Source organism: Tamandua tetradactyla, chromosome 10, assembly GCF_023851605.1.
Source record: "Tamandua tetradactyla isolate mTamTet1 chromosome 10, mTamTet1.pri, whole genome shotgun sequence".
In the NCBI taxonomy this organism is placed as follows: domain Eukaryota; kingdom Metazoa; phylum Chordata; class Mammalia; order Pilosa; family Myrmecophagidae; genus Tamandua; species Tamandua tetradactyla.
In genome coordinates this window covers 99795639-99820635 of record NC_135336.1, presented here as the reverse complement: position 1 = coordinate 99820635, position 24997 = coordinate 99795639, and the positions used below count along the sequence as shown (strand labels likewise).

The window sequence follows — 24997 nt, the reverse complement described above, 5'->3', positions numbered from 1 at the left end:
CAAATGCCAGCAGTGGCTCTATCTCTGGAGGGTGGGATTACTAGTGACTTTTATTTTCTTCTTTATACTTTCCCGTATCTCCCCAATTTTCTTTTCTTTTTTGTCTTTTTTTAAAAAAGCACATTTAATCTTCCTTAATGATTTGAGCACCCACAGAGCACAGACACCCAGCCTCTGTGCACAGCAGGAGAAGCTATAGCTAGGCCAGACAGGTGGGGAGGCAGTGCTCAGAGCACCCAGGAAAGGTCCCAGGAAGGTCACAGCTGGGGGGTACCTGTGTGCACAATTGCTCCCACCTACAGAAACGTGGGGTCACATCTCAGAAAGTGCGAACAGCACATGCAGGGACAGGAGGGCGCCCTGTAGAAAAATGACCTAAATTGTGATTCACAGCAGTTAATAGAGATGAAGAACAAGCCTTTGGGGGCAGGGAGGAACACTTCTCCTCACAAATAATGAAGGAAATACAAACCGAAGCCACTGGGGGAGACCGTTTTTGCCTAGCAAATTAGCAAAGAGAAGTCCTACTTACAGCAGATGAAGGGGCAGTGAGTCACTCATTCTGAGCTGGTGAGAGAGGAGGCGGGCACAGCTGTGATCGAGAAATCAGGATCTAAGGGATGATTTTGATTATAAATCATATAGATACTCCTTTTTACTTTCTGGTATACTGAGCAGACAGAGGGCAATACCTGAAATTACTACATTGTAATGCAGCTGCCTTGATCTCTGATCATGATTGCACAGTCCTTATCTTCTGCCCCTGTGATTGTAAAAACCTTGTCACTAACCTACCCATGTGCCTATTTATCCAGTTTTTCAACTTTTGAGTATAGTAATCACTAAAGACAATCCCAAATGTTTGTTAAAGAAGTCCAAGACTGGATCTAGCCAGGTGGGCCCACCTCCATGCAGGGTTGCTGCTATAAATCACCTATAGCTCAGCCCACCAATTTCTTGTGACTCAGCATGTAATCAGTCTGCTCATGCTCAGTAACCAGATCACCTCTAATTATATCACCTGAGGCCACAGGCTCCTTATCCTAAACCCTGTCCGCCTTTTCTCTATTGAAACCATCAGAATCACTGCAGTTCCAGGAGACAGACTTTGGGCCGCTAGGTCTCTGCTCTCCTACTACGTGCCTAATAGAAAAACTCTTTCTCTCTCTGAAACCCTGGTGTCTCAGGAATTGGTTATTGAGTATGTCAGGCAAAAGAATCCACGGCCTTTGTCTGGTGACACAGCCGTTGTAGAAGGCCGGGCGGCAGTGTTACTTAGAGCCTCACTGTTCCTCCCGCTGGCCCACAATTCTTAATCCTCAGAATTGAAAGAAAGTTGAATTTGAGATGTGGGCAGACACCCATGCACCCAGCTGTTCAGAGCAATTGTACTCACTTATCCATCCATTCATTTATTTTGGCACAGGTGTTCATGGCATTCGTACGCTACATAATTGACATATGAACACATGTATTTTATGCAGCTGGTGTTGTTTATTTAAAAGATGGTAAAAGCTGTACACACATGCTTTCCATTTCCACGGCATCTGGCAACACCAGAGCATTTTCATCCTTATTATCTCCTGGATCCTCATGACCTCCCTGTATGCTGGGAAGGGGGAGCCTGATTCTGGGAAAAGAGTGACCTTGTTGGCCAGGTCGCCCTTTTCTCAGGGGAGTTGACCCACCCTCTGCGCCTTGATGTCCCGTGTGCAATGGAATTTCAACCACAGCCAGAGGGAGATGATTTATAATATCAAAAATAGAAACAAGGTAATAAGGAAGAGTGACATCCAGTTTAGAATGAAGGACATAGTTTCTGATCATTTTTACGGGCACAGATTAAGATTAAATTTGTCCCCAATGGATCCGTAATTTCTTTCTCATTTCCTCGTGGCTCATCGGCACCTGACCCAGGAACCCAGAAGACACTCAGATGTAGTTATCTAACTCAGGTACCGAGAGAGCCCCTAGAAAAATGAGGGGTTTTTTTGGGCATGGGCAGCCTTTGGGAATCGAACTGTCTTGGCATGGGAAGTGAGAATTCTGCCACTGAGCCACTAGAAAATGGAATCTGATTTAAGAGTAAAAACAAAAACAAAAACAAAACAAAAAAGGTAAACAACAACAAAAAAAAAAACAGAGAAAATGAGTTTCAGGGAAGGATCAGTGCCTGAAGCTCATTTCCCATCCCTCCTCTTTGGGCCTTTGGATACTTTTTTCCAGTTGGCTAATCCCCTGAAAATGTAAAACCCCCAAGGAGTCCCGCCTGGAGGTTACAGCTCTCAAAAACAAAGAGCAATAATTAGGTCTCATCATCTCCACCTTCAGGACCATCCCTGGAGCTGAGACCTTCAGACCAGGCAGGAGGGCTCCTAAAAAGCTCCTGTTTACACACCTGGGGCTGACCTAGCCTGGAGATGTGAACTCCTGTAACTTTCCCCAGATAGTTTCCATTTCCCTTCTGCTTTCCCCAGAAGAAACTCCACCGCAGTGGCCAGGCTAGTGGGCCGAGGCTCGGACCGGTGAGGACCAGCAGGGGCACCCACTACCACTTGCCTGTCCTTGCAGACCCTGTCGCCTGAGTGCAGCCAGGTGCCCCCACCCCTTTCTGAGTCCTGCTAGGCACTTCTGGCCGCCATGTCCCACGTGGATGCTTCAGGCCACCGAGCACAGCACACACCTCCGATTACCACCCCGCAAGCTGCTTTTGGCCGATTTTGATTTTCTAAATTTGTGGGCCAGAAACAAAATGAGAATCGTCCTGAACTGTTAGCAAATGAGGTAACTGCCTGCAAAATTGCTTTCGAGATGTTTCCTTGTCCTGGGTTTCCAGCCGAGTTCTACAGGCTATAGAATCTGTGCCAAGGCCAAGGGCCCCTTGCTGAAGGCTTCCCTTCCTTAGGGCCAGTCTTCACGCCAGCAGGTGGTTTCCAGCATCCACTTCCCGCAGCATTTCCAGGAGCCAGAAGCCCATGGCCTGCCTGGGCCATGTGACTAATGACAGAGATAATATATGTTTTATTACCTTTGCCCAGTAATTTGTATAGAATAGTATGTTCTCTTTGTAACGCTGCAAACATGTTTGTACAAATATTAACACTGGGTGTCATCGCTTACATTGAGTTAACTCCTCTGGATCCATGCGCCATTGTTTCTGCCTTTGAAAAGAAAGAAAACACTTGAACCAAACCTTTCCAGTCGGATGTCTGCTTACTTACACTGACACTTAAAGATGCATAGAGATTTCCTCTGCTGAGTGGCAGGAAAAACTTTCCTTTGAAATTCCAATTATCATAATTTCTGCATAGCAGCATTAAACTAGTCTACCTGAGAGTTAAAAATGCTCTCACTCATTCTAAAATATAATCTTTGAGGAAGACTAAAATGGTGAATCAGAAGCAATAAAAGAGTACTGTGTAATGAATATAAGCTAAATAAAGCCGTGCGGTATGTCCTGCATTTAAAATACTTTTCCCCAAACCCATGGGTCTGCCTCCTGCTGGGAGGCTTTCACTTAGAAGCTCACTTAGGTGGACAGGTGGAAATAAAATAAGCATTGAATGGGTTTAAAATTTTAAAATTTGTCTAAGTGATGCGCTGTTAGGGCTTGAAAGTATTTTCATTGTTTCCCCGAGGTTGGAAAAAGTAAACAAAGGTGTGAGTGCGTGTAGGAATCATCTTCTCATCTTCCACCTTTCACCAACATTGTACAAAGGGCTTTGTTAATTCCCCCAAAAACATACTGGTCCCAGCTGGGCAGCTTCACCTCTTGGTTTATGACTAAGGATGTCCCAGCTCCTCCGAGGACACTAATGCAGCGTGTGGGCCAGCCACGCACCCTGAGAAAAAGGAAACCTTCACATGGGCTGTCTCTGAATTATTGCTTCCAGTCTTCCTAGAGGGCTCTGATCTGAGCTTGGAGGCCGCTGGGTCCTTTCCCAGACACCCAGACTCAGCGGCAAACTTTCCGACCGGCTGTTTTAGTTTGCTAAAGCTGCCAGAATGCAACTTACAAGAGATGTATCAGTTTATAATATGGAGATTTATTTAGTTACAAATTTATAGTTCTTCACAGAAAAGGTAGCCCTTGAGTTTCTCTGTCAGTGGGAAGGTGACATCTGCAGGTCTTCTCTCCTAGCTTCTGGATTCCAACAGCTTTCCCCAGGGCGATTCCTTTCTGCATCTCTAAAGGTCTGAGCTGAGCTGAGTGCTGAGATGAGGTTTGTTGAGCTGCTTGGGCTGTGCTGTGCTGAGCTCTCTTCTGACCTCTCACTTTAAAGCCTCCAGCTGATTAAATTTAACCTCACTCATTGTGGAAGGCACTCCCCTTAGCCAACCACAAATGTAATCAGCCATAGATAAATTCCACATACTGATTAAGTCCACAGCAACACAACAACAGGGCATCATCACCCAGCCAGGGTGACACCTGAACCTCACTATCATACTGGCAAAGTTTTGCTTCTGTTGTCGTTTTCTGGTTTTCAAATTTTCTTTGAGGAAAAGTGGCAGTCACCTCATTTGCTATTTCTAGACTGTTAGCAGATGAGGGCACTGAGTCTGAACCTGCCCGCTGGGTGCTGCGGGCACCTTGCGGAGAAGATTGCAGCCACTTTGACGAACCTGAAAATGTTACCAATGGCTGCTTATATGAGAGCCAGATTATATTTGCTTTATACCAAATGAAACTGGAGAACTGAAAGTAATTCCTACAAAATGTTCATAGTGTTTTGTATGTCACCTATTTCAGTATTAATGTAGCTAGCACTTTCTGGAAAATGGTTCTGTCAATTTAGTAACTCACTGTTCATTCTGTGGTAATAAACTGATACAGTATAATTAAATAAAACAGAGGAAAAAGAGTGAAAATTTGATATGCTTTATTTTTCTTTTCGTTTCTTTTCCAGGTGGTACCTAAAGTACAGCTCTGCCACAAAAGCAGACCTAACTTTCTACGCGCCAAGCACGTGTTGACCGAGCCCCTCCCCTCTGCTGCACAGTGCCCTATTGTAACCGAAAACTTAGGATTTAGGGGACGACTTTAATTGCTGAATCGTTACATAGCTATTCCTTTTTGATTTCTGGTATATTGGAGCGGATGAAGGAAATACCTGAAATATTGTAATCCACCTGCCTTGATCTCTGATAATCGTTGTGGAGCCTTTGTTATGTACCATTGTGATGGTAAAAACCTTGTGACTAACCTTTATTTGTACCCGTTTATCTAGTTTTTCAGCTTTAGAGTTTGTGATCACTAAAGACAGCCCCAAATGTTTATCAATGAAAGGTCTCGGGTCAGCCCAGAACTAAACCACCCCAAGTCCAAAGTTATCTTGAGAACCTGGACTGGATCCAACTAAAATGGGCCCACCTGACAGGCACAGTAGCTTAGACTTTACCCTACAAGTCTATACCTCAATATACCTCATTTAATACTAAAAACCACACCCATCATCATATTAGGCTGACATTTTCATACATATGTTCTGAAACTCAGAATGCAATCACTCTGTACATGCACAATAATTAGATCAAGTCTAATTATTGTGGGGCCATTGTGCTCATTATCCTAAAACCTGCTCAGCTTTGAATTCTATAAAACAATCAAAATGACTGCAGTTAGTGCCTGAAACTGTAGAGCTGTGTTCCAGTAGCCATGTTTCTTGAAGATGATTGTATAATATGATACAGCTTTCACAATGTGACTGTGTGATTGTGAAAACCTAGTGTCTGATGCTCCCTTTATCTAACTTATCAACGGACGAGTAAAACAATACGGATTAAAAATAAATAATAATAGGGGGAACAAATGTTAAAATAAATTTAGTAGATTGAAATGCTGGTGATCGGTGGGGGGGGAGGGGTATGGTATATATGGATTTTTTTCTTTTTTCTTTTTATTTCTTTTTCTGGATTGATGCGAATGTTCTGAGAGGTGACCGTGGTGATGAATATATAACTATGGGATGATATTGTGAGTTATTGATTATATGACAAGAATGGAATGATCATATGGTAAGAATGTTCGTTTTTGTATGCTGATATGTTTTAGTAAAAAAGAACGACTGCAGTTACGGGAGACGGAATTTTGAGCCGATAGGCCCATTTGAGCTCCTGCTACATGCCCAGCAATAAATTTTTTCTCTCTTTCAACCCCCGGCATCTTCGGAATTGGTAATTTGAGCGTTTATCAGGCAAAAGAGTCCACGGTCCTTGTCGGGGAACACCTTAGAGTGGGTGGGGGGCAGAGCTGAGCCGCTGCCGGAGATGAAAAGGAGTTGCCCCGTTTTCTGCCATTTCTGCCCCCACCCTGGCCAATGTCCACTGAGCTGACCGCCTCGCTGCTGATGAGTTGCTGAATAGTCCCAATTCCTGGGCACACAATCATTTATTCCTCTCTCTTGACCACTGTGTTCTCAGTATCCTTCCATTAACCCAGGCGTGTGTGTGTGTGTGTGTGTGTGTGTGTGTATCTGGTCGTTTCTCCCTTGTTGGTTGCCGATTTTATAAGACATAAGCCTCAAAATTTAAAATTCATTTTTAAACTTAAGAATTTACATTTCAATATATTTTTACAAATTTCTGCCTCTGTCCACCCTCGTATAATAGCATTAAAAGTAACCTGTGCATCACACACTAATTTCTGATTGTCACAAATAAGCATCTGGATGAATCATCGTTGGCAGACTAAGCCTCTTCAGGTAGTAATATGACTGAAAACTAAGGAAAACCGGAGTCAAAACTTCCCCAGAGTCATATGGAGAGACAAAAGGTGTTTAGGGTGCGTATTAATAACAGTTAACATGTACTAAGTGTTTACTGTGTGCCAGGCACTGTGCTGAGCCCATGAGACCTCATGCCAACCCCAAGAAGCCAACTATACCACTATCCCCATTTTACCGGTGGGTAAACTGACTTCAGAAAGAAGTAAACGGAGCTAGGACTGCATCCCTGGATCTGACACCCACTTACTAAATGCCCATGCATAATACCATAAAAACTATTTTCAAAGAGATGGTTCAATTCCTGTGTTCTATATAGCTAATTATATAAACATATATCTATATATGTTTACATATATGCATGTGTGCATAATATATGTGCATATTTATATAGTAACTTAATTGATAAGAATGTACAATTATTTTAATTAACAACCTCATATTTCCATAGTTAAAATGGGTTTGAATTCATTATGTTTAAAGTCCCTGCTATATCTAAGCAGTCGCTACAAACTTAAACATATATATATATATATTCTGCATTTTTCTGATCCACCTTTTTCTCCAAGTTGTCCTGGACGGCTCAGAGGAGACTTGCTCAGAGACTCAGGCTGCCCCAGCTTGGAGGTGGGTGTGAAAGGTTGTTGAAGCTATGGAAGCAGAGTCCCAGGATGGTTTTGAAGAGTTTCCCTACTCTGGAGCTATCTCATCATGGTAGCAGAAAAGAAGGCGCTTTCACCAGACCCTCGGCAGGGATGAACCATGGCTGGCCAGCGGCCTCTTTTTCTTTCTTTAGTCTTTCCTTTGGGGTGGAGGGTAACGGGATGGGGAGTGGGGATGGGCAGGTAGGGGCAGAGGGAATAGGAAGAGGGTCTCTTCTGTTTCTATATAAGAGAGGCAAGAAGATAATTTCTTATTGGGGAAAGGTTAAACACTGGGCACCACACCAGCTCTCTTCACTCACCGAGCTCCAGCTGCCATGGCCCTTCCTTCTCCCAGAGGGGCTGCATCTAGACCAACTTCCCACGGGTGGACGATGGAAGTGCACACTGGTGGGTGATGGGAGGACCTACTGATGGCTGATGGGAAGTGCTCGCTGATGGATTCTGGGAAATGCTCACGGTGGGTGATGGGAGGACCTACTAATGGCTGATGAATTCTGGGAAATGGAAATGCTCACTGTGGATGATGGGAGGACCTACTAATGGCTGATGGATTCTGGGAAATGGAAATGCTCACTGTGGATGATGGGAGGACCTACTGATGGCTGATGGATTCTGGGAAATGGAAATGCTCACTGTGGATGATGGGAGGACCTACTGATGGCTGACGGATTCTGGGAAATGGAAATGCTCACTGTGGGTGATGGGAGGACCTACTGATGGCTGATGGGAAGTGCTCGCTGATGGATTCTGGGAAATGCTCATGGTGAGTGATGGGAGGACCTACTGATGGCTGATGGATTCTGGGAAATGGAAATGCTCACCGTGGGTGATGGGAGGACCTACTGATGGCTGATGGATTCTGGGAAATGGAAATGCTCACTGTGGATGATGGGAGGACCTACTGATGGCTGATGGATTCTGGGAAATGGAAATGCTCACTGTGGGTGATGGGAGGACCTACTGATGGCTGATGGAAAGTGCTCGCTGATGGATTCTGGGAAATGCTCATGGTGAGTGATGGGAGGACCTACTGATGGCTGATGGATTCTGGGAAATGGAAATGCTCACTGTGGATGATGGGAGGACCTACTAATGGCTGATGGATTCTGGGAAATGGAAATGCTCACCGTGGGTGATGGGAGGACCTACTGATGGCTGATGGATTCTGGGAAATGGAAATGCTCACCGTGGGTGATGGGAGGACCTACTGATGGCTGATGGATTCTGGGAAATGGAAATGCTCACTGTGGGTGATGGGAGGACCTACTGATGGCTGATGGAAAGTGCTCGCTGATGGATTCTGGGAAATGCTCATGGTGAGTGATGGGAGGACCTACTGATGGCTGATGGATTCTGGGAAATGGAAATGCTCACTGTGGATGATGGGAGGACCTACTAATGGCTGATGGATTCTGGGAAATGGAAATGCTCACTGTGGGTGATGGGAGGACCTACTGATGGCTGATGGGAAGTGCTCGCTGATGGATTCTGGGAAATGCTCATGGTGAGTGATGGGAGGACCTACTGATGGCTGATGGATTCTGGGAAATGGAAATGCTCACCGTGGGTGATGGGAGGACCTACTGATGGCTGATGGGATGGGCCGTCTGGTGGGTAATGTGAAGCCCCTGTAGGATGATGGGAATGGCTCCCAGCCAAAGTTTTAGGATGTGATATATTACCTCTATTTTCCAGTGAAGAATCCCCTACTTGTGCCAGCCTCATCTTTCTGCCTTGCATTCCCCCAAAGAATGGAGGAAGATGGGCTGCGTGAGTGTTTTAAGTCCTCAGTGTTTGAAAGTGCTGCTTCTGTGATTACCGAGCACTTCTGGGTCACTTGGGGGCTAGGGGTCAAGGAATGTCGGACTGCAATGTACCATTTCCCTGGGACTCCCCAGGTCAGCTGAAGGACAGGTGCCCTGGGCCCTAGTGCCCTTGGGGGGCTTAAGCTCTCTACTTGACCTGAGCTGTGGGAGCAGCCCCTCTCCCTAGAAGATGGGACTCAGGATTCCTCAAGTCGCTGCTGCAGAGGCTGGGAAGACTGTCCTGTTATTTACCGTGCTTGGCCTTTGGTATCAATTACTGGGAAATTGCTAAGGTCACACCATGGTGAAATTACTGTAGACTGAATCAGGGAAACCCTGATTAATTTGTATGAGTCAAAAATACAATTGTAAATCTTTTATTTTATTAGAGTGGTTGTAAGTTTATGGAAAAATCATGCAGAAAGTACAGAGATCCCATATACCCACCCTCACACAGGTGGTTTTCTCTGTTTTTAACATTTCGTAACCTTTTTTTTTTTTTTTTTTGCACGGGCAGGCACCAGGAATCGAGCTGAGGTCTCTGGCGTGGCAGGCGAGAACTCTGCCTGTTGAGCCACCGTGGCCCACCCCATTTTAGCCACTTTAAAGCAAACAATTCAGTGGTGCTAGTTCCATTCACAATGATACGCTATAATCACCATTATCTGTTACCAGAACTTTTCCATCACCCAAACAGAATCTCTGGGCCCATTAACATTAACTCTCCATTCCCCACCCATCCCTAGTAACCTATATTTTAATTTCTCATGATGAAATTATTATATATAAATGAGATTACATGGCATTTATTCTTTCACAGCTGACTTATTGTACTCAATATAATACCTTCAAGGATCATCCATCAGAATTTCATTCCATTTTACATAAAATTCCTCTTTACATAAAACGCTGTTTATCCATTTTTTTCGTTGATGGACCCTCTGGTTGCCTCCTCCTCTTGGCGATTGTGAACAGTGCCACTATGAATATCCCTGTGCAAATATCTGAGTCTCTGCTTTCGATTCTTTTGGGTATATACCTAGAAGCGGAATTGCTGGGCCATGTGGGAGGTCTAAACTTAACTTTCTAAGGAACTGCCAACTGTTTTCCACAGTGTCTGCATCATTTTACATTTCCATGAACAATGTATGAGTTACTATTTTTCCACATCTTCACCAACCCTTTTTGTTTTCTTTTTTTCTTTTGTATGCTGTATGGTGGGGTCACATTTCATTCTATTTCCATGTGAGTATCCCGTTATTGTAGCATCATTTGTTCAATTTTGTTTATTTGTTGACTTGCTTGCTTGCTTGTTTGGGGAAATGCATGCCGGGTTTCCCACATGGCAGGTGAGAATTCTACCACTAAACTACCCTTGCAACCCTCTTCTTCTTCTTCTTCTTTTTTTTTTTAATAGTAGCCATTCTAGTAGATGTGAAACGGTATCTCACTTTAGTTTTGATTTGTATTTCTTTGATGGCTAATGATGTTGAACATTTTTTCATGTGCTTATTGGTCATTTGCATATCTTCTTTGAGGAAATGTCTAGTCAAGTCCTTGGTACAATTTTTAATTGGTTGTCTTTTTGTTGTTGATTGTAGAAGTTCTTTACATTATTCCGGACTTTAAACCCCTATTAGATATATGGCTTCTAAATATTTTCTTCCCTTCTGTAGGTAGTCTTTTCACTTTCTTGATAATGTCCTTTGATGCACAGAAGTCTCATCTATTTTTTTTTTTGTTTCTGTTCATGCTTTTGGTGTCAAGTCTAAGAAGCCATTGCTTATTATGAGGACCTGAAGCTGTTTCCCTATGTTTTGTTCTATGAGTTTCATAGATTTAGTTGTTATATTTAGGTAATCCTTTTGAGTAAATTTTTATATATAGTGTGAGGTAGGGAGTCCACTTTCACTCTTGTGCATGTGGATATCCAGTGTTCTCAGCACCATTTGTAGAAGAGGCTATTCTATCCTTACTGGGTGGACTTGGCACCCTTGTCAAAAATCAGCTGGTCATAGATGTGAGGGTTTATTTCTGAACTCTCAATTCTGTTTCATTGGTTTAAAAATCTGAACTATGAAAGTATTTTAAAAATGTCAAAAACAACCATTTCAGAACTTAAAATTCACCAAAGGCCATATGCCAAATTGAAAAGTGTTTACTGAATGAAAACTACTGAACCTTGATAAGAACAGCGGGGTTTGGGGCATTTTAACTTGGGCTGCTCTCATCCCCCTCTCCATGGCATGATCACCATGAGGAATGGAAACCAAGCTGCAACTGGATGGAGCAAAGTTAATTTAGAGCCCCATCTAGAAAAGCCCTATGTTTAGGGGCTTTCTATGGTGGAAAACAATAGCAATCTTGGTGACAAATGATCAGGGAAAACCAACACTGCAGTCACGTGACATTGTGATACTTGTTGGGAAAAGCCACAGACCAGGCAAAAGGGAGATTTGAAGAATGTGACAGCAATTGTGGCCTTTGAAAACTTACCCCATATTCTCGGGGATGTAGAAGACTGTGTACATAACCATAAAACCGCTGTCTTAACTCCTCCCTGGATCAATGGGAGGCCCTGTACAAACAAAAACTGAATGCCAGGGCAAATACAAACAGCCTGAACTATACATGCGTGCCCCAGCTCTCCCATCTATTTCCTTGGTGGAAGCCTTACTCTCTTAAACTTCTGAACAACTGTTAACTGACACAAAACTATGCTAACCAAGGGACAATTCCCAGGAAAGCCAGGCATAAAAATAAGAGATTTAAAAAAATGGATCAGAGACCTCAGTACTTGCACAATGAAGGGATGATTGACTGTAGAGAATTAGTCCCTGCAAGCCTCCAAACAAACAATAGCATCAATATACAATGAGTGTGGAATCATAATTCTCAGTTGTGACAACATATTATTTACCCTGTCTCGTTTTCAACAGTTATAACAAATGCAAAAAAACCCAACCAAACAACAACAAAAAAACAAGATGTGAGAGAAACATTTGCTGAGAGAAAACATTTGCAAATCATGTATCCAATAAAGGACTTGTTTTCATAATATATAAAGAACTCTTAACAATTCAATAAAAAGAAATTCAGTTTCAAAATGGCAAAAGATTTGAAGAGACATTTCACCAAGAAGATACACAAGTAAGCATGTAAACACATGCTCAACACCATTAGTCTTGATAGGGAAGTTCAAATTAAAACCACATTGTATATATTGGATGTATTGTATGGTGTGTGAATATATCTCAATAAAACTGCTTTAAAAAACACAGTATGATACCCCTTCACACCCACTGGAATGGCCATAATAAACAAGATAATTATAGCAAATGCTGGTGAGAATGTGGAGAATCAGGTATCCTCAGACATTTCTGACACAAAGGTAAAATAGTATAGCCACATTGGAAAACTACCAGTTTCTTAAAAATTAAAAAAAAAATGATATGAATTTATCATATGACCCAGTAATGCCACTCTCAAGATAAATGTGACATATGTTCACCTAAATACTTGCACAGAAATATTCATAGCAGCATTATTCATAACAGCCCAAAAAAAGTACAAACAACCTAAATGTTCACCAACTGATGAATGGATAAACAAAATGCGGTATATTCAGCATTAAAAAAGAACAGAACACTGATAAATACTACAACATGGATGAATCTCAAAAACATTATAGTAAGCGAAAGAAAAAAACAAGGCACAAAGGACAAGGTATAGTATTTATATACTATTTTTTCATGCAATGTCAGGAAAAGGCAAATCTACAGTGACCTCTGTGTGAGTGGTTGTCAGGTTGGAAGTGCGACTAGTATTTAGTGTAAACTACCACAAGATGGTTTATTGCAGGGATAGAAATGTTCTGGATCACTGTTTACACAACTAGGTAAATTGAATGAAGTTCTTTGAATTGAACAATCGAAGTGAATGACATTCATGGAATGTAAATTATACCTCAATAAAGTTGTTAAAAATTGAAAACAAAAAGAAAAAGAAAGAGAAAAAAGAAATCTATCCTTAGCTAGTACCATACTATTTCTAGTTTTATAGTAAGTTTTAAAACTGTGAAGTACGAGTCCTCAGGCTTTGTTCTTTTTCGAGCCGGTTTTGGGGATTCGGAGTTCCCTGCTCTTCCGGGTGGACTTGCGGTTGGCTTTTCCAGGTCTGTAAAGAAGGCTGTTGGAATCCTGTTTGGGATCGCACTGAATCTGTAAATCGCTTTTGGTAGAACTGCTGTCGTAACCATATTAGTCTTCCAACCCATGAACGTAGGATGTCCTCCATTTATCTAGGTCTTCTTTAATTTCTTTCATCAATGTTTTGTCATTTTCTGTGTACAAATCCTTTACGTCCATGGTTAAATTTGATCCTTTTTGTTGCTATTGTAAGTGGAATATTTAAATTTCAGGTTGTTTATTACTAGTGAATAGAAACACCACTGAATTTTGCTTATTGATCTTGTATCCTGTCATTTTGCTGAATATATTAGCTTTGGTAGCTTTATTGTAGAGTTTCCAGAATTTTCTTCATATAGCATGATGCTATCTGCATATAGGAAAGCTTTTACTTTCAACTAATACTGTGAGAGAAATAGGTAAAATGGTCTCTTCTCAGGAAACAAAATGGCTCATATCTGCTTGCCCCAGCTCCCCGCAGTCCTGTTTGCTAACCCTCCCACATCCTGGTTCCTTGTGTAAGTCCCCGTAAGCACAAGTTAAGTTTCGCATTCCCCTAGACCAGGCCATTTCCCTGAATCCAGTCCACAAAGGGGCTGTAACTGTAACCTCCTTGGACCTTCCTAAAGCAGGGTCGTGTCTCTTCCTAATTGGATTAGCTTTCGAGCTCAAGACTGTAAACCCACAACTCCCAGCCAATGCGGGACGGGTGAGCAAGGGGAGGGGGCTATTGTGCCAGTGGGCCCTATATAATCTTTGTCATTGTGCAGAACCCACATACTTGCCTACTTCCATTTGTCTGGTGGATGCCCTTTCTCATGAGAAAGAAATAAAACAAAGCCTGTCTCTGACCTAACCTCTTGTCTTCAGAAATCTTTTGGGTAGGCAACTGTCATCCCACTCAACTGTGATTTACTTGCAATATCTTCATTTTTAACAGTATGTAGCTCACTGAGACAGTAGTTTTCTCCTTGGTAGCATGGTTTAAGGTCACTCACAGAAAAACCACAGTTACCCCTTTAAATCAGACAGCTGGGGGGCTGTAAAAGTCTAGTGATTAAGAACTCTTGAGTTGGACTGCTTGGTTTGAATCACACTGGCTGGATGATCTTGAGCAGTTTACTTAGCCTCTCTGTGACTCAGTTTCCTGAGCTGTAAAATGGGGAAAAAACTAAGGATTTGGCAAGATAGCATATATAAAAGACTTAAAACAGCACTGGCCCAGAGGTGGTATTTAGCAAATATTAGCTATTATCATAGTTTGAGCAAATTTGAGAGTTAGAGTTTTGATTATTTTTATATGCAATAAAGCTATTGTTTATTCCCATATATGTGATCCTTTTAGCCTTTCAGATTCTAACACTTAAAAATGTTTGATGTTTTATTATAAAAACACTCAATTTTAGTGGAAACAGCTGACAAATTTAAAGAAGAAAATGATTGTCCAGTATCCTAAACCCTCTCCTGGCCTCCCAGGAAAACATTAAATTTTGGTGTTTAGGGTCTTTCCAAGTCTGCACACGAAAAACAACATAATTGTGAAGTCTTATTTGCTTGTTAATTGTTTGTTTATTCAGTAAGTGACGCCTGTGGGGTTGAGGATTTGACCAAGCGCACAGGCTTGTTTAGGATTATGCACTGTTCCTACAGGGAAAGCCTTCAGGATGCGCATGCCAGCGGACGGTCACCTGCTGGACTCGGCATCTGGTCTCAGGACAGCCAGACCCAACAGTGGGTTTACTCAGCCCCTCCTCCCCTTAGCAAACAAACAAAGCACCTTGGGGTGGGTGTGGAGGGAGGTTTCAGTGAATGGTATGTGATGTCTTTGTAATATCTTCATTGCTAATACTATGCAGCTATCATATAACAATCATCTTTGATAACCACAGCTGCCCTTTAAAGTAGGAAGGGTTTACTTTTCCCGTTTGCAAAACAGGAACCTGACTCAAAACAATGATCATGGTGATGAATACACAACTATGTGATGATAGTGTGAGCCTCTGATTGTGCACCACGTATAGAAAGGGATGTGTGTGAAGATTTTTCTCAATGAAAAAATTTTTAAAAGGGCGGGCCACCGCAGCTCAGTGGCAGAGTTCTCGCCTGCCATGCTGGAAACCTGGGTTTGTTTCCCGCTGCCTGCCCATGTTAAAAAATAATAACAATAGGGCGGACCACGGTGGCTCAGCAGGTAAGAATGGTTGCCTGCCAAGCCCGAGGACCCGGGTTCATTTCCCGGTGCCTGCCCATGTAAAATAAATAAATTAATTAATAATAATAATAATAACAATAAAAATAATTAAAAAAAAATTTTTTTTCAAGGGGTGCTTGGAACCTCATGGCAGTGGCCTAGTGGGGAGTGTCCCTGGTTCTACTGTATCTATAGTTCAGAAGCAAGACCAAGTCCTTCCTTGAGTGATGAACACATTTGCAGCTGACTCCTGAGAATACAGAGAATATTTAGGAGGCGGTACTTCTCCCTCTAAGCTTAGAAGCCCTGAACCCAAGGACTGTGTTTCATAAAAATGGCAGAGACCCTATTTTGCTTAATTGAAATTTAAAGTTTCTATTATAAATCAATTTTATATTGAAAACAACTTTATGGGCTCTTCAGAGGAATCTGTAATCTGCCCTCTCATGAGAATGTTTTATTTACATTTTCTCAAGACATTTTACTTTCTAAAACTTTAAGATGCAATCATAATTATATCAGTCTTTAAAACAAGTAAGCTATTGTAGAAATATGGGAGAGACAGAATAAAACAGAGAAAGTTTTCCATTTCCATTCCCCTTACCACGTCCCAGCAAACAGGCTGTTTAAAATATGACCACCTTGCAATTCTGTTTGTTTGCTTCATGCGCTTTTAAAAGAAATGTTTTTAATTAGAGAAGTTGTAGGTTTACGGAAAAATCATGTATAAAATAGTGTTCCACATATCCCACACTCCTTAACACTTTGCATTAGTAAGTTACCTTTGTTACAATTGATGCAAAATATTATAATTGTACTACTAATTATAGCCCATAGTTTACATTAAGGTATATACATATATTTCCAACATGCCACCCTATTATTACACCTTGAATTAGTATTATATTACTATAATTCATGAAAGACCATTTTTATAATTGTACTGTTAACTATAGTTCATCATTTACAATAGGGCCCACTGTATTGTACAGTCCTGTTTTATTTTTGAATTTTTATTCTAGTAACATACACACGACTTACAATTTCCCCTTTTAGCCACAGTTGCATATATAATTCAGTACTTTTATCATATTCACAATGTTGTACTACCATCACAATCATCCATTTAGAAAACGTTAAAATGAATCAAGGAAAAATTATGTACATATTAAGCCTTAATTCCCCATTCTCTACTCCTAACTCAGTCCCTGGGAACCTATATTCTAGATTCAAACTCTATGAGATGCTTATCTAATTTTTTCATATTAGTGAGACTACACAATAGTCATCATTTTGTGTCTGACAGTTATATTCAGTGATTTCAACAACCCTGTCCTCTTTATTAATTCCTGAGATCAAATATCATATTATGTATGGTTGTAGTATTTTTAACTTTGTGGAGTCTTTTGTTAGGGCACAGAGTATGTTCAATTTTGTTAAACATTCACTATCTATGTAAAAAGGATGTATCCCCTGAAGTTATGATGTACAAATACAGTGTTGCATAATGTCAAGTAGGTCAAGTTGGTAAATAGCAACGTCCAATCTATCAATCCTTACTTTTTATATGTTTGTTCTGTCAGTTGCTGTGAATCATGTCTTAAACTGTTTATGATATTTTTCCATTTTTTTTAGTTTTCTTAATTTTTGCTTTATTTATTATGATACTGTATTATGAAGTGTAAACAAGTTCTATGTCATGCTATTTGAATGGATATTGAAAAAAAATTTATAAATTGTAAAGATCAAAGATGATAATTTGCATTCAGGCACTGTTCCAATTGTACTGTGCTCAGCTGGAGTAGAAATGTTGGAGAGGAAAAAAAATAAAATCTTGTATGAAATTTTAAAAAGGTGAAAGAACAAAACAAAAACCAGGAACCTGGGGCTGAGTTGCCTGGTGAGTTGCCTCAGGTCACCAAAGCCAATTAGTAACGAGTGAGAACTGGGACATTCTGGGGCTCCTACTTACTCAGGTTTCTACTGAACAATGGTGGCTCTTATAAGGCCTGTCTTCCTCCAATTCAGATGAATTTTTGGAACATTTAGTTATTAGATTTAAAGGAGTAGAATGATTGGGTGATTATTATTGAAGCTATTCAAACTGAAGAGCAGCAAAGAGCACCGTGCAATATTTAGATTAGAATGAAGCTGATAAGTGTATAATTTGCAAGAACACAAAAGAGAGTCATTTGAATGAGACTGGTAAAGGGAGAAAGAATCCTACCACCTTTGAACTGGGTTTCGCTGTCCTGTTTGAGCACCTGCCATGTGTGAACATTTTTGTAGGTGCAGTGTGGGTGGGTGGCGGGGAGGGGGGGAGGCAAAGATGAGAGCCCCGCCGCCTGGCTCCTAGGAGTCCAGGAATCAGCCAGCCGTCCAGGTGGGTATAACAGGTGAGAGAATGTGATACATGTCATGGAGAAGGTTCAAGGTACTATTCTGGGAGTTCACAGCACATGTAGCTGGAGGGATAATAGAAGATGCAGAAAGGAGGTGTCACATTTTTAGAGTAAAAGTGTAAAATACCAAGAAATACACTTTATATACATTAAAAAATATGCTACCACTTGACATTAAATTCTCTACTTCGTCACACCTGGCAGATGTTTAAGATGATAAATAAATAGAAAGATAGATCTATAGTTGATGCCTTCTCCTCCTTTTCCCAGCCCCACTCCCCTCCTCTTCCCCAGGACACCTGGGGAAGGTGCCGTGTTTTCAGGATGGAGCATCTTAGCCTTTAAAGAATGCATGTGATGTTCCGTAGGCAGAGGGAGGGATTCCTTGCAAAGGTAGAGGCCAGGAAGAGAGGGACGGGTTCGGGGCGGGCGGTGGCTCGGTTTGTCTGAAGCGTGGAGCCCAGGTGGGGATGGGAGGGTGGGCCCTGCAAGATCATGGACAGAGGATGCACCTGGGCTGCAGTTGGTGGGTCTCTGGGTAGAGGGGATGTGGGGCGCGAAGAGGGCTAGAGACCGGAGTTACCGAGAAGCTAGCTTGGAGGCTACTGCTGAGTTCAGTGGGGGAGAAGGCGTCGTGGATCTGGGGTGACAATAGAGAATGGGAAGGAGGTCGCGGGGGACCCTGGGCAGGTGGCGTGTCGGGGATTTGGACATAGGGGCCAGGGAAACCAGGAGCGCGTGCCTGTTAGCGATCGGGGGTGACTGTGGACAAGTGTGCGCGTGTGGCACGTGTGCCGGTGTGCCCACGTAGGTGCGCAAACGTGAGTACGCGTGCGTGTTGTGTGAACGCGTGAGGGGCCGCGCGTGCTAGTGGAGGGGACGGGCTGCAGGGGAGGGGCGCGGCGCTGCTTCTGGAACCCCGGAGGGCGGCTGTGAAAGCTTGGGGGCCTCGGGTGGACACGCCGCTGCCGAAAAGGCCGAGCCGTTCCCGGGGGCGCGGAAAAGCCGTTTACCAACCAGGGGAAGGGAGGGTCTCCGCGGACTCAGCAAGGCCCGCCGGGAAGCCGAAGGGCGGCTTGGAAGGCCAGGCCCAGCCCCGGGGTCCGGGGAGGCCCTCCCGACCGCAGGCTCCAGGCCCCAGCGCGCGTCCCCGAAGGGCCCAGCTCTGAAGGCGGCTCCTCGTGGCAGCTCCCCCAGCAGCAGGCCAGGGGCACCCGCCCCCGGGCCCGCAGTCTTCCGTCCCGGGCGTTGATTGGCTGACGCGCCCTTCCCGTGGCTACGACAGTCAGCCAGGGCGGTCACCTGCTCCTCCCCGGCCCCGGACCCCGCCCCCTCCTTCCGGGGCGGCGAATGGCCGATGCGTCCTGCCCGTTGCTATGACAGTAGTAAAGGTGGTCGCTGGCTCCACCCCGCGCCTTCCGGGGCGCCCCGCCCCTTCCCGGCCCTCACCCCTCCCACCAGCCGCCCACGCCCGGGGGAGGGGGGCTGGCCGCGTCTCCATGGCGACGGCGGACGCGGCGGTGCCGCCGGCTGTTACCTGTAGGTTAGAGACCAGGCGGCGGGAGCCGAGGCTGCGGCGAGGCCATGTCGGATCTGGGCTCGGAGGAGTTGGAGGAGGAGGGAGAGAATGATCTTGGGGTGAGAGCGCCGGGTGACCCAGGGGCTGCCGGGCACCGCCGTGGCGGGCGGAGTCCTGGAGATCGGGTTCGGAGAAGTGGGGCGGTGCGGAGACCGGGGACCGGGCGCAGTTCCCAGGCGGCCACCAGGGACGAAGGCCACGCCGGCTACGCAGTGCGCGGCGCCCTGGAAGTCTGTCGTGAAAGGTGAAACTTTATGACGTCTGCCTGCTGCGTCCCTTCCTCCCCGTCCTCCCCCCGCCTCCCCAACCCGGGTCCACTGAGGGCAAAGGCTTCCAGATGAAAGGCGTTGGAAACTCCCTCCTCCCTGCGGTCTACCCCCAGTTTCCTTGGGTGACCCGGTCACCAGCTGCCGTGTCACCCTTGAATAGGTCATTTCTGTAACTGAGCTTGGCTCCCTCCCCAGACTCAAGGTGGGTGAGGGATAGCTACTTCTTGGCAGCCTTCAAGAAATGCTGAGGAGGCTCGGGCTCAGGGCAGGGGCCCTGAAGATGCCATCACCAGAGCCTGTGTGCGCATGTGCTCTTTGGTCTTGGCTGAAGTGCCCGGGGTTCTTGGACTTGCTGGCTGGCTCGGGCAGCAGCCTGGGGAAACAATGGTGATCTCTGAGGGAGCCCCAGAGCTTCCTGCCTCCCTGGGGGTCCGCCTCATCACAGCTCCAGTGTCTGAGTTTCCTGGAGCCGCAGTAACGAGTTCCACAAACTGGGAGGCTCAACCACAGAAATGTGTGCTCTCATAGTTCTGGGGGCTGGTTGTCTGAAATCGAGGTGTGGGCAGGGCTGTGTTCGCTCTGAAACCTGAAGGAGAGAAGCCTTCCTTGCCTCTTTTAGCATCTGGTGTTTGCTGGAGGTCTTTGGCTTGCAGCTGCATGGCTGCAACTCTGCCTCCTCCATCTTCACATGGCCTTCTCCCTGGGCCTGTCTCTTCTCTTCTCAAAAGGACCCCAGTCATATTGGGTTAGGGGTTGCTGTACTCCATTGTGACCCTATCTTAATTTAAATAATTCCATCTGCAATGTCCCTTTTTTGAAATAATCTCATATCTTGAGATATTGAGGGTTAGACCATCAATAGATTTTTTTTTGGGGGGGGAGGGAGCACAATCTAATCCATAGCATCTGGTGTCATTGCACACTTGTCCTGTGCCTATTTGTTCTACATTTTGGTGGATCCGAACTAGTAGGAACCTACTACTTGTAGGTATGGTGCTACCCTTGGCCTAATGGGATTGTATGCAGGACAGGCCTACTGAGATCAGCCTGAAGAAGAGGTCTTTCCTGAAATGACATTGGGAAACTCAAAGGAATGCAAAGAGAAACCCAAATATTCAGGACAGCTGTAGATGTCTTAGCAACTGGAGTTTGGGGCTTTATTCCTAAAGCTATGTGGCTCCCACGTTTGTTAGTGTGCTTGAGAATCACTCCAAGTGCTTATTAACCAGCTGGAGTGGGATTCTGGGACTCTGCATGGGAGCCACAAGCCTGAGGACACACACACACACACACACACACACACACACACACACGCACACACAATGCAGCCACACAATATGTGCATGCACACAGGTACACACATGCATTTACCCAGATATACATGTGCAACCACACATGCATGGGTGCACATGTATACACACAGGCATACACACATGTAACCATATTTACAAGAGTACACACACATACACACAAGCAGTTCTAGAGTAGACCCAATAATGCAGCCCACCTCTCAAGTCTTCCCATCTCTTGTGAATCTTATGGACTGGGCATTGATTGGACAGTGGTGACCCAACTGATGGGCTTTCCAAGAGTCCTCCTGTGGGCAGTAGCCTGTTGTGGGTGTTTGGGGTGTCACACTGTCTGGGGGGCTGCCCCCTGCAGTGTGGTTCCCTAAAAGAAGAGAGTGTCATAAAACAGGCCATCCCGTGGCCACGGGGACAGGTCATCCCACACCTCTGGCCTTGGTTTCTTCTGTGAAGCTGACAGGGCTGGACCAGACGGCTTTCTTGTTCCTTCTCTACTCCAGGAACTTCTGTGGCAAAACAGATACATGGACACATCCACGCAGCACTGTTTACTGCTGCAGCTCATTCATTCATTCCAACATAATTATCAAATTCTTACTGTGTGCAAGGCACCGTCTTAAGTGCTAGGGACACAGCAGTGAACAATAGAGAGAAGGTCTCTGAACACGTACTGTGAGTTCATTCGAAAGTGGGATCTCCAGAGAGGCCTGCCATGGTCCAGTGCTGTCCTTGTAGGATGGGCAGATTCCAAGGTCATACAGTGGAATGTGCTGGGCTTCTCAAGGGGTGACAGTCATGGCTGTGCAGCTCTGTGGAGGCAGATCCCATCAGAGAGGCTGGTTGAATCAGATCATGGAGAACTCTGGGGACTAGGCTAACAGCTTAGACTACATTCTCTCAACACTAGAAAGCCAACAAGGGATGGCAGTGTGTGTGTGTGTGAGAGAGAGAGAGAGAGAGAGAGAAAGGGGAGTCAGTGAGAATGGATGTGACCTGGAAGCCTTGGAATTTGGGGAAATTCACCCTGGTGAGGGGGGCTGGTTTGAAAAGAGGAGAAACTAGAAGGTTGTGCAGGCGCCTTCCCTGCAGGAGGGGCAGGAGGGGCTCACGCTTATGGACGAGGGCTTGGAGCTCTTCTGCCCCCCTACCCGAGGGCTGGGGGTGGCAGCGCTACAGGAGTCCCTCCAGGTAGCAGTGGTGTAGCAGTTTAGAGCTTTGGAGCCCAGGGGTCTGGGTTCAAGTCCTGACTATCAATTTACAAGCTGTATGTTCTTGGGACATCAAACTTTAAGACTCAGGTCCCTTCGCTGTAAAATGAGGGTAATAGTACTATCTACTTTTTAAAGGGTTGCTTTGCAGTTCAAATGAGATACACATGTGCCTGGACCACTTCAACTACTCAAAATTGTGAGCTACCATCGCAAAGCCTGGCAGTCTGGGGCGGGGCAGCCACAGATTGGTCTCCAGGAGAGGAGGTGGGGCACCCACCCAGCGATCAAATCTGTCTCTGTGTGGGTGTGTGAGGGTATCCCAAAGGTGGTGCCTCCCTAAGCCAGAGAGAGATGCTCCCTGGCTGGCAGGTCGCAACCTCAGTTGCTGTCCTTGTGCAGAGTTCTGCTGGGGTAGAAGGGGTGGGCGCCCACGCAGCCCTGTTTGCCAGCTCTGTGCACCCATCTCCCAGCCTCTGCCTGCCCGCTGCTCTGGGCCAGCTCCCTGGGCTCACCGGAACCGAGGCTGGGATTTGCTACCCCAAGGGCAAACAGCAGGACAGACTGGTGGTGTAATTTATGCTCCATGCCACCCCCCCCCTCCCCAACCCCTGATGTTTATAGGATGCTTAGCACGTGGTTAGGGCCTCGTAAATGGCAGCAACGATTATTTGGATTTCTTTTACCCAGGAATATGAGGGGGATCGGAACGAGGCAGGTGAACGTCACGGACATGGAAAAGCGAGGCTGCCCAATGGGGACACTTATGAGGGTAGCTATGAATATGGTAAAAGACACGGCCAGGTAAGAACTGACAACCCAGCAGGTGTTTTCCACTCACAACTGAGCGTTTAATCTATCGGTAAGTGTTAATGTTAGGAGTGATGTGAACTGTATCATCACTGTGTTTCAGGGGACCTACAAATTTAAAAACGGCGCTCGGTACATTGGAGAATATGTTCGCAATAAGAAGCACGGTCAGGGCACATTCATATATCCAGATGGATCAAGATATGAAGGTAAAACTTTACTACAAGCTAGATTTTTGGGTTGGGAAGGTTTTTCTTTTGTGATTGAACTTGTTGTCTGTGGATCCTAAAGTACGTAAGAAAGCTTGAAGTTCTAAGAGTAAGTCAGTCATTAAAAAAACACAGACCAACTCAAAAACCAGAATGCCTTCCAATGAGTGAACTAATCCATGATGGAAAACGTGCCTGTCCCCATGACCAGCATGTTCTCCCCCAGGAGCCAGGGTGCCCCCGGGCCAAGTGACAGGGAGCCCAGCATGGACCTGGGAGGTAGCCAGCCTTGAATTTAGACATTCTGTGGTATCCAGCACCTGGAGCTTGGTTTGCTGTTTCCCCCCAATCCTGAGCAGCCCCTCTGCCGACTGACAGATGGATGCCCCAGAGGGGCTGCTGGTCTGGGCAGAGTATCTCATCTTGTAGAGCTGGCTTTGCCTCTCTCTGCCACAACCCTTACATGCCCATTTTGTATGCCAGGAAGATTCTTGTGCCCTTATTGCCAATTCCTCCCTGCTGCCCCATGCACCTGGCCAACTCTGTCACTGAAATGTTAGTCTAATCCCGAGGCGGGATGAACCCAGGAAGGGAGATGGTGGGGAGCAGGATGTGAAGGGGCCTCAGGGGGCCCACATGCCCCTGGAAGCTGTGTGCAAAAGTCTGTTCTGGGAAGCAGTTATCTAGTGTTCATCATATTTCTAGAAAGATCTGTGACCCCAACCCCTGGAGTGTGGTGGTGACTCATTGTGGCCCCAGACAAATGACTTCCCTCCAGGCGTCCATGCTCTCATCTGTAAGCAAAGATCAAATGGATAAACCACATAGATCTGTGCCTAATTCTTGGTGAGACCCAGGAAATACCAACTGGGGCAATGACACATGGCACTTGAGAACCGCTGCCTCATGAGGATGGCATATCCGTAAGGCACAAGCTAGAGTTGCGCGTCTCATTGGTAGACAAAGCCAGCACCAGTGGTGAGCCATGGCGGGCACTCCAGAAAGGGGATTCTGCCGGAGTATGAGACCAAGATGGAAGGGGTTAATGCTGGCCCTGGGAGGGGTGGAGTTTTTGGTTTTCTTTTCTTTTAAAAATCTTAACAGTGTGATTCCAGAAAAAACAACATCTGCTTTTTAAAATCATCTTTAACTAATTTAATTTAGGTTTCAATTTATGCTTTCCAAATCCTTGTGAGGTTAATCTCATTTTTTGTCACTTTTCAGTATAGAGGTTGATGCAGTTTGAACAGCACACACACACCCACACGCACCCAATACTGAGAATAGGCATTTAAAAAAATTTTAATATGGAGGCTAATTAACACGCAAAACTTATTTAGAAACAGTTGGAAAATTTTGCTTTTCCAGAAGATTTTTGCACTTTAAAGGACATGGGGTCTGTTCACTGTTGAGAGATTTCTTCTGGGATTGATTATTTCACTATGGCAGTGTCTTATTTCATCATGGTAGTAATAGAAACTGAGGTCAGAAGCTACAATATATCTTTATCTTAGTAAATCAATAATCTTTCAATCCCAAAGCCAAAGCTAGGGCATGGCTGAGTTGGCCATCATTGTGTATTTTGGCCGATTGCCTTCTTGAAGGGCATAGAATGGTCTTGTGCAGGTGTAGCAGCCCCA

The 24997-nt window shown here is 44.8% G+C and overlaps 2 protein-coding genes across 4 annotated transcripts in view; one reads left to right on the top strand and one right to left on the bottom strand.

Annotated features, from left to right (window-relative positions):
* The window catches only part of SLC37A1 (solute carrier family 37 member 1), a 115997-nt gene extending 96403 nt beyond the window's left edge, over positions 1 to 19594 (bottom strand). For 2 of the 3 annotated variants that reach the window (XM_077118983.1, XM_077118987.1), the window contains exon 1: positions 7690 to 7887. The gene's annotated coding sequence lies outside the window, so the exon portion shown is untranslated. Of the gene's footprint in view, positions 1 to 7689; positions 7888 to 19512 lie in introns of those variants that run through there. The other variant, XM_077118984.1, reaches the window with a different exon arrangement.
* RSPH1 (radial spoke head component 1) overlaps positions 19271 to 24997 on the top strand; it is a 33767-nt gene continuing 28040 nt past the window's right edge. The window contains exons 1-3 of the mRNA XM_077118991.1: positions 19271 to 19613; positions 23029 to 23142; positions 23252 to 23357. Of these exons, the coding sequence (XP_076975106.1) occupies positions 19560 to 19613; positions 23029 to 23142; positions 23252 to 23357 (274 nt within the window). The 5' untranslated portion in view covers positions 19271 to 19559. The remainder of the gene's footprint in view (positions 19614 to 23028; positions 23143 to 23251; positions 23358 to 24997) is intronic.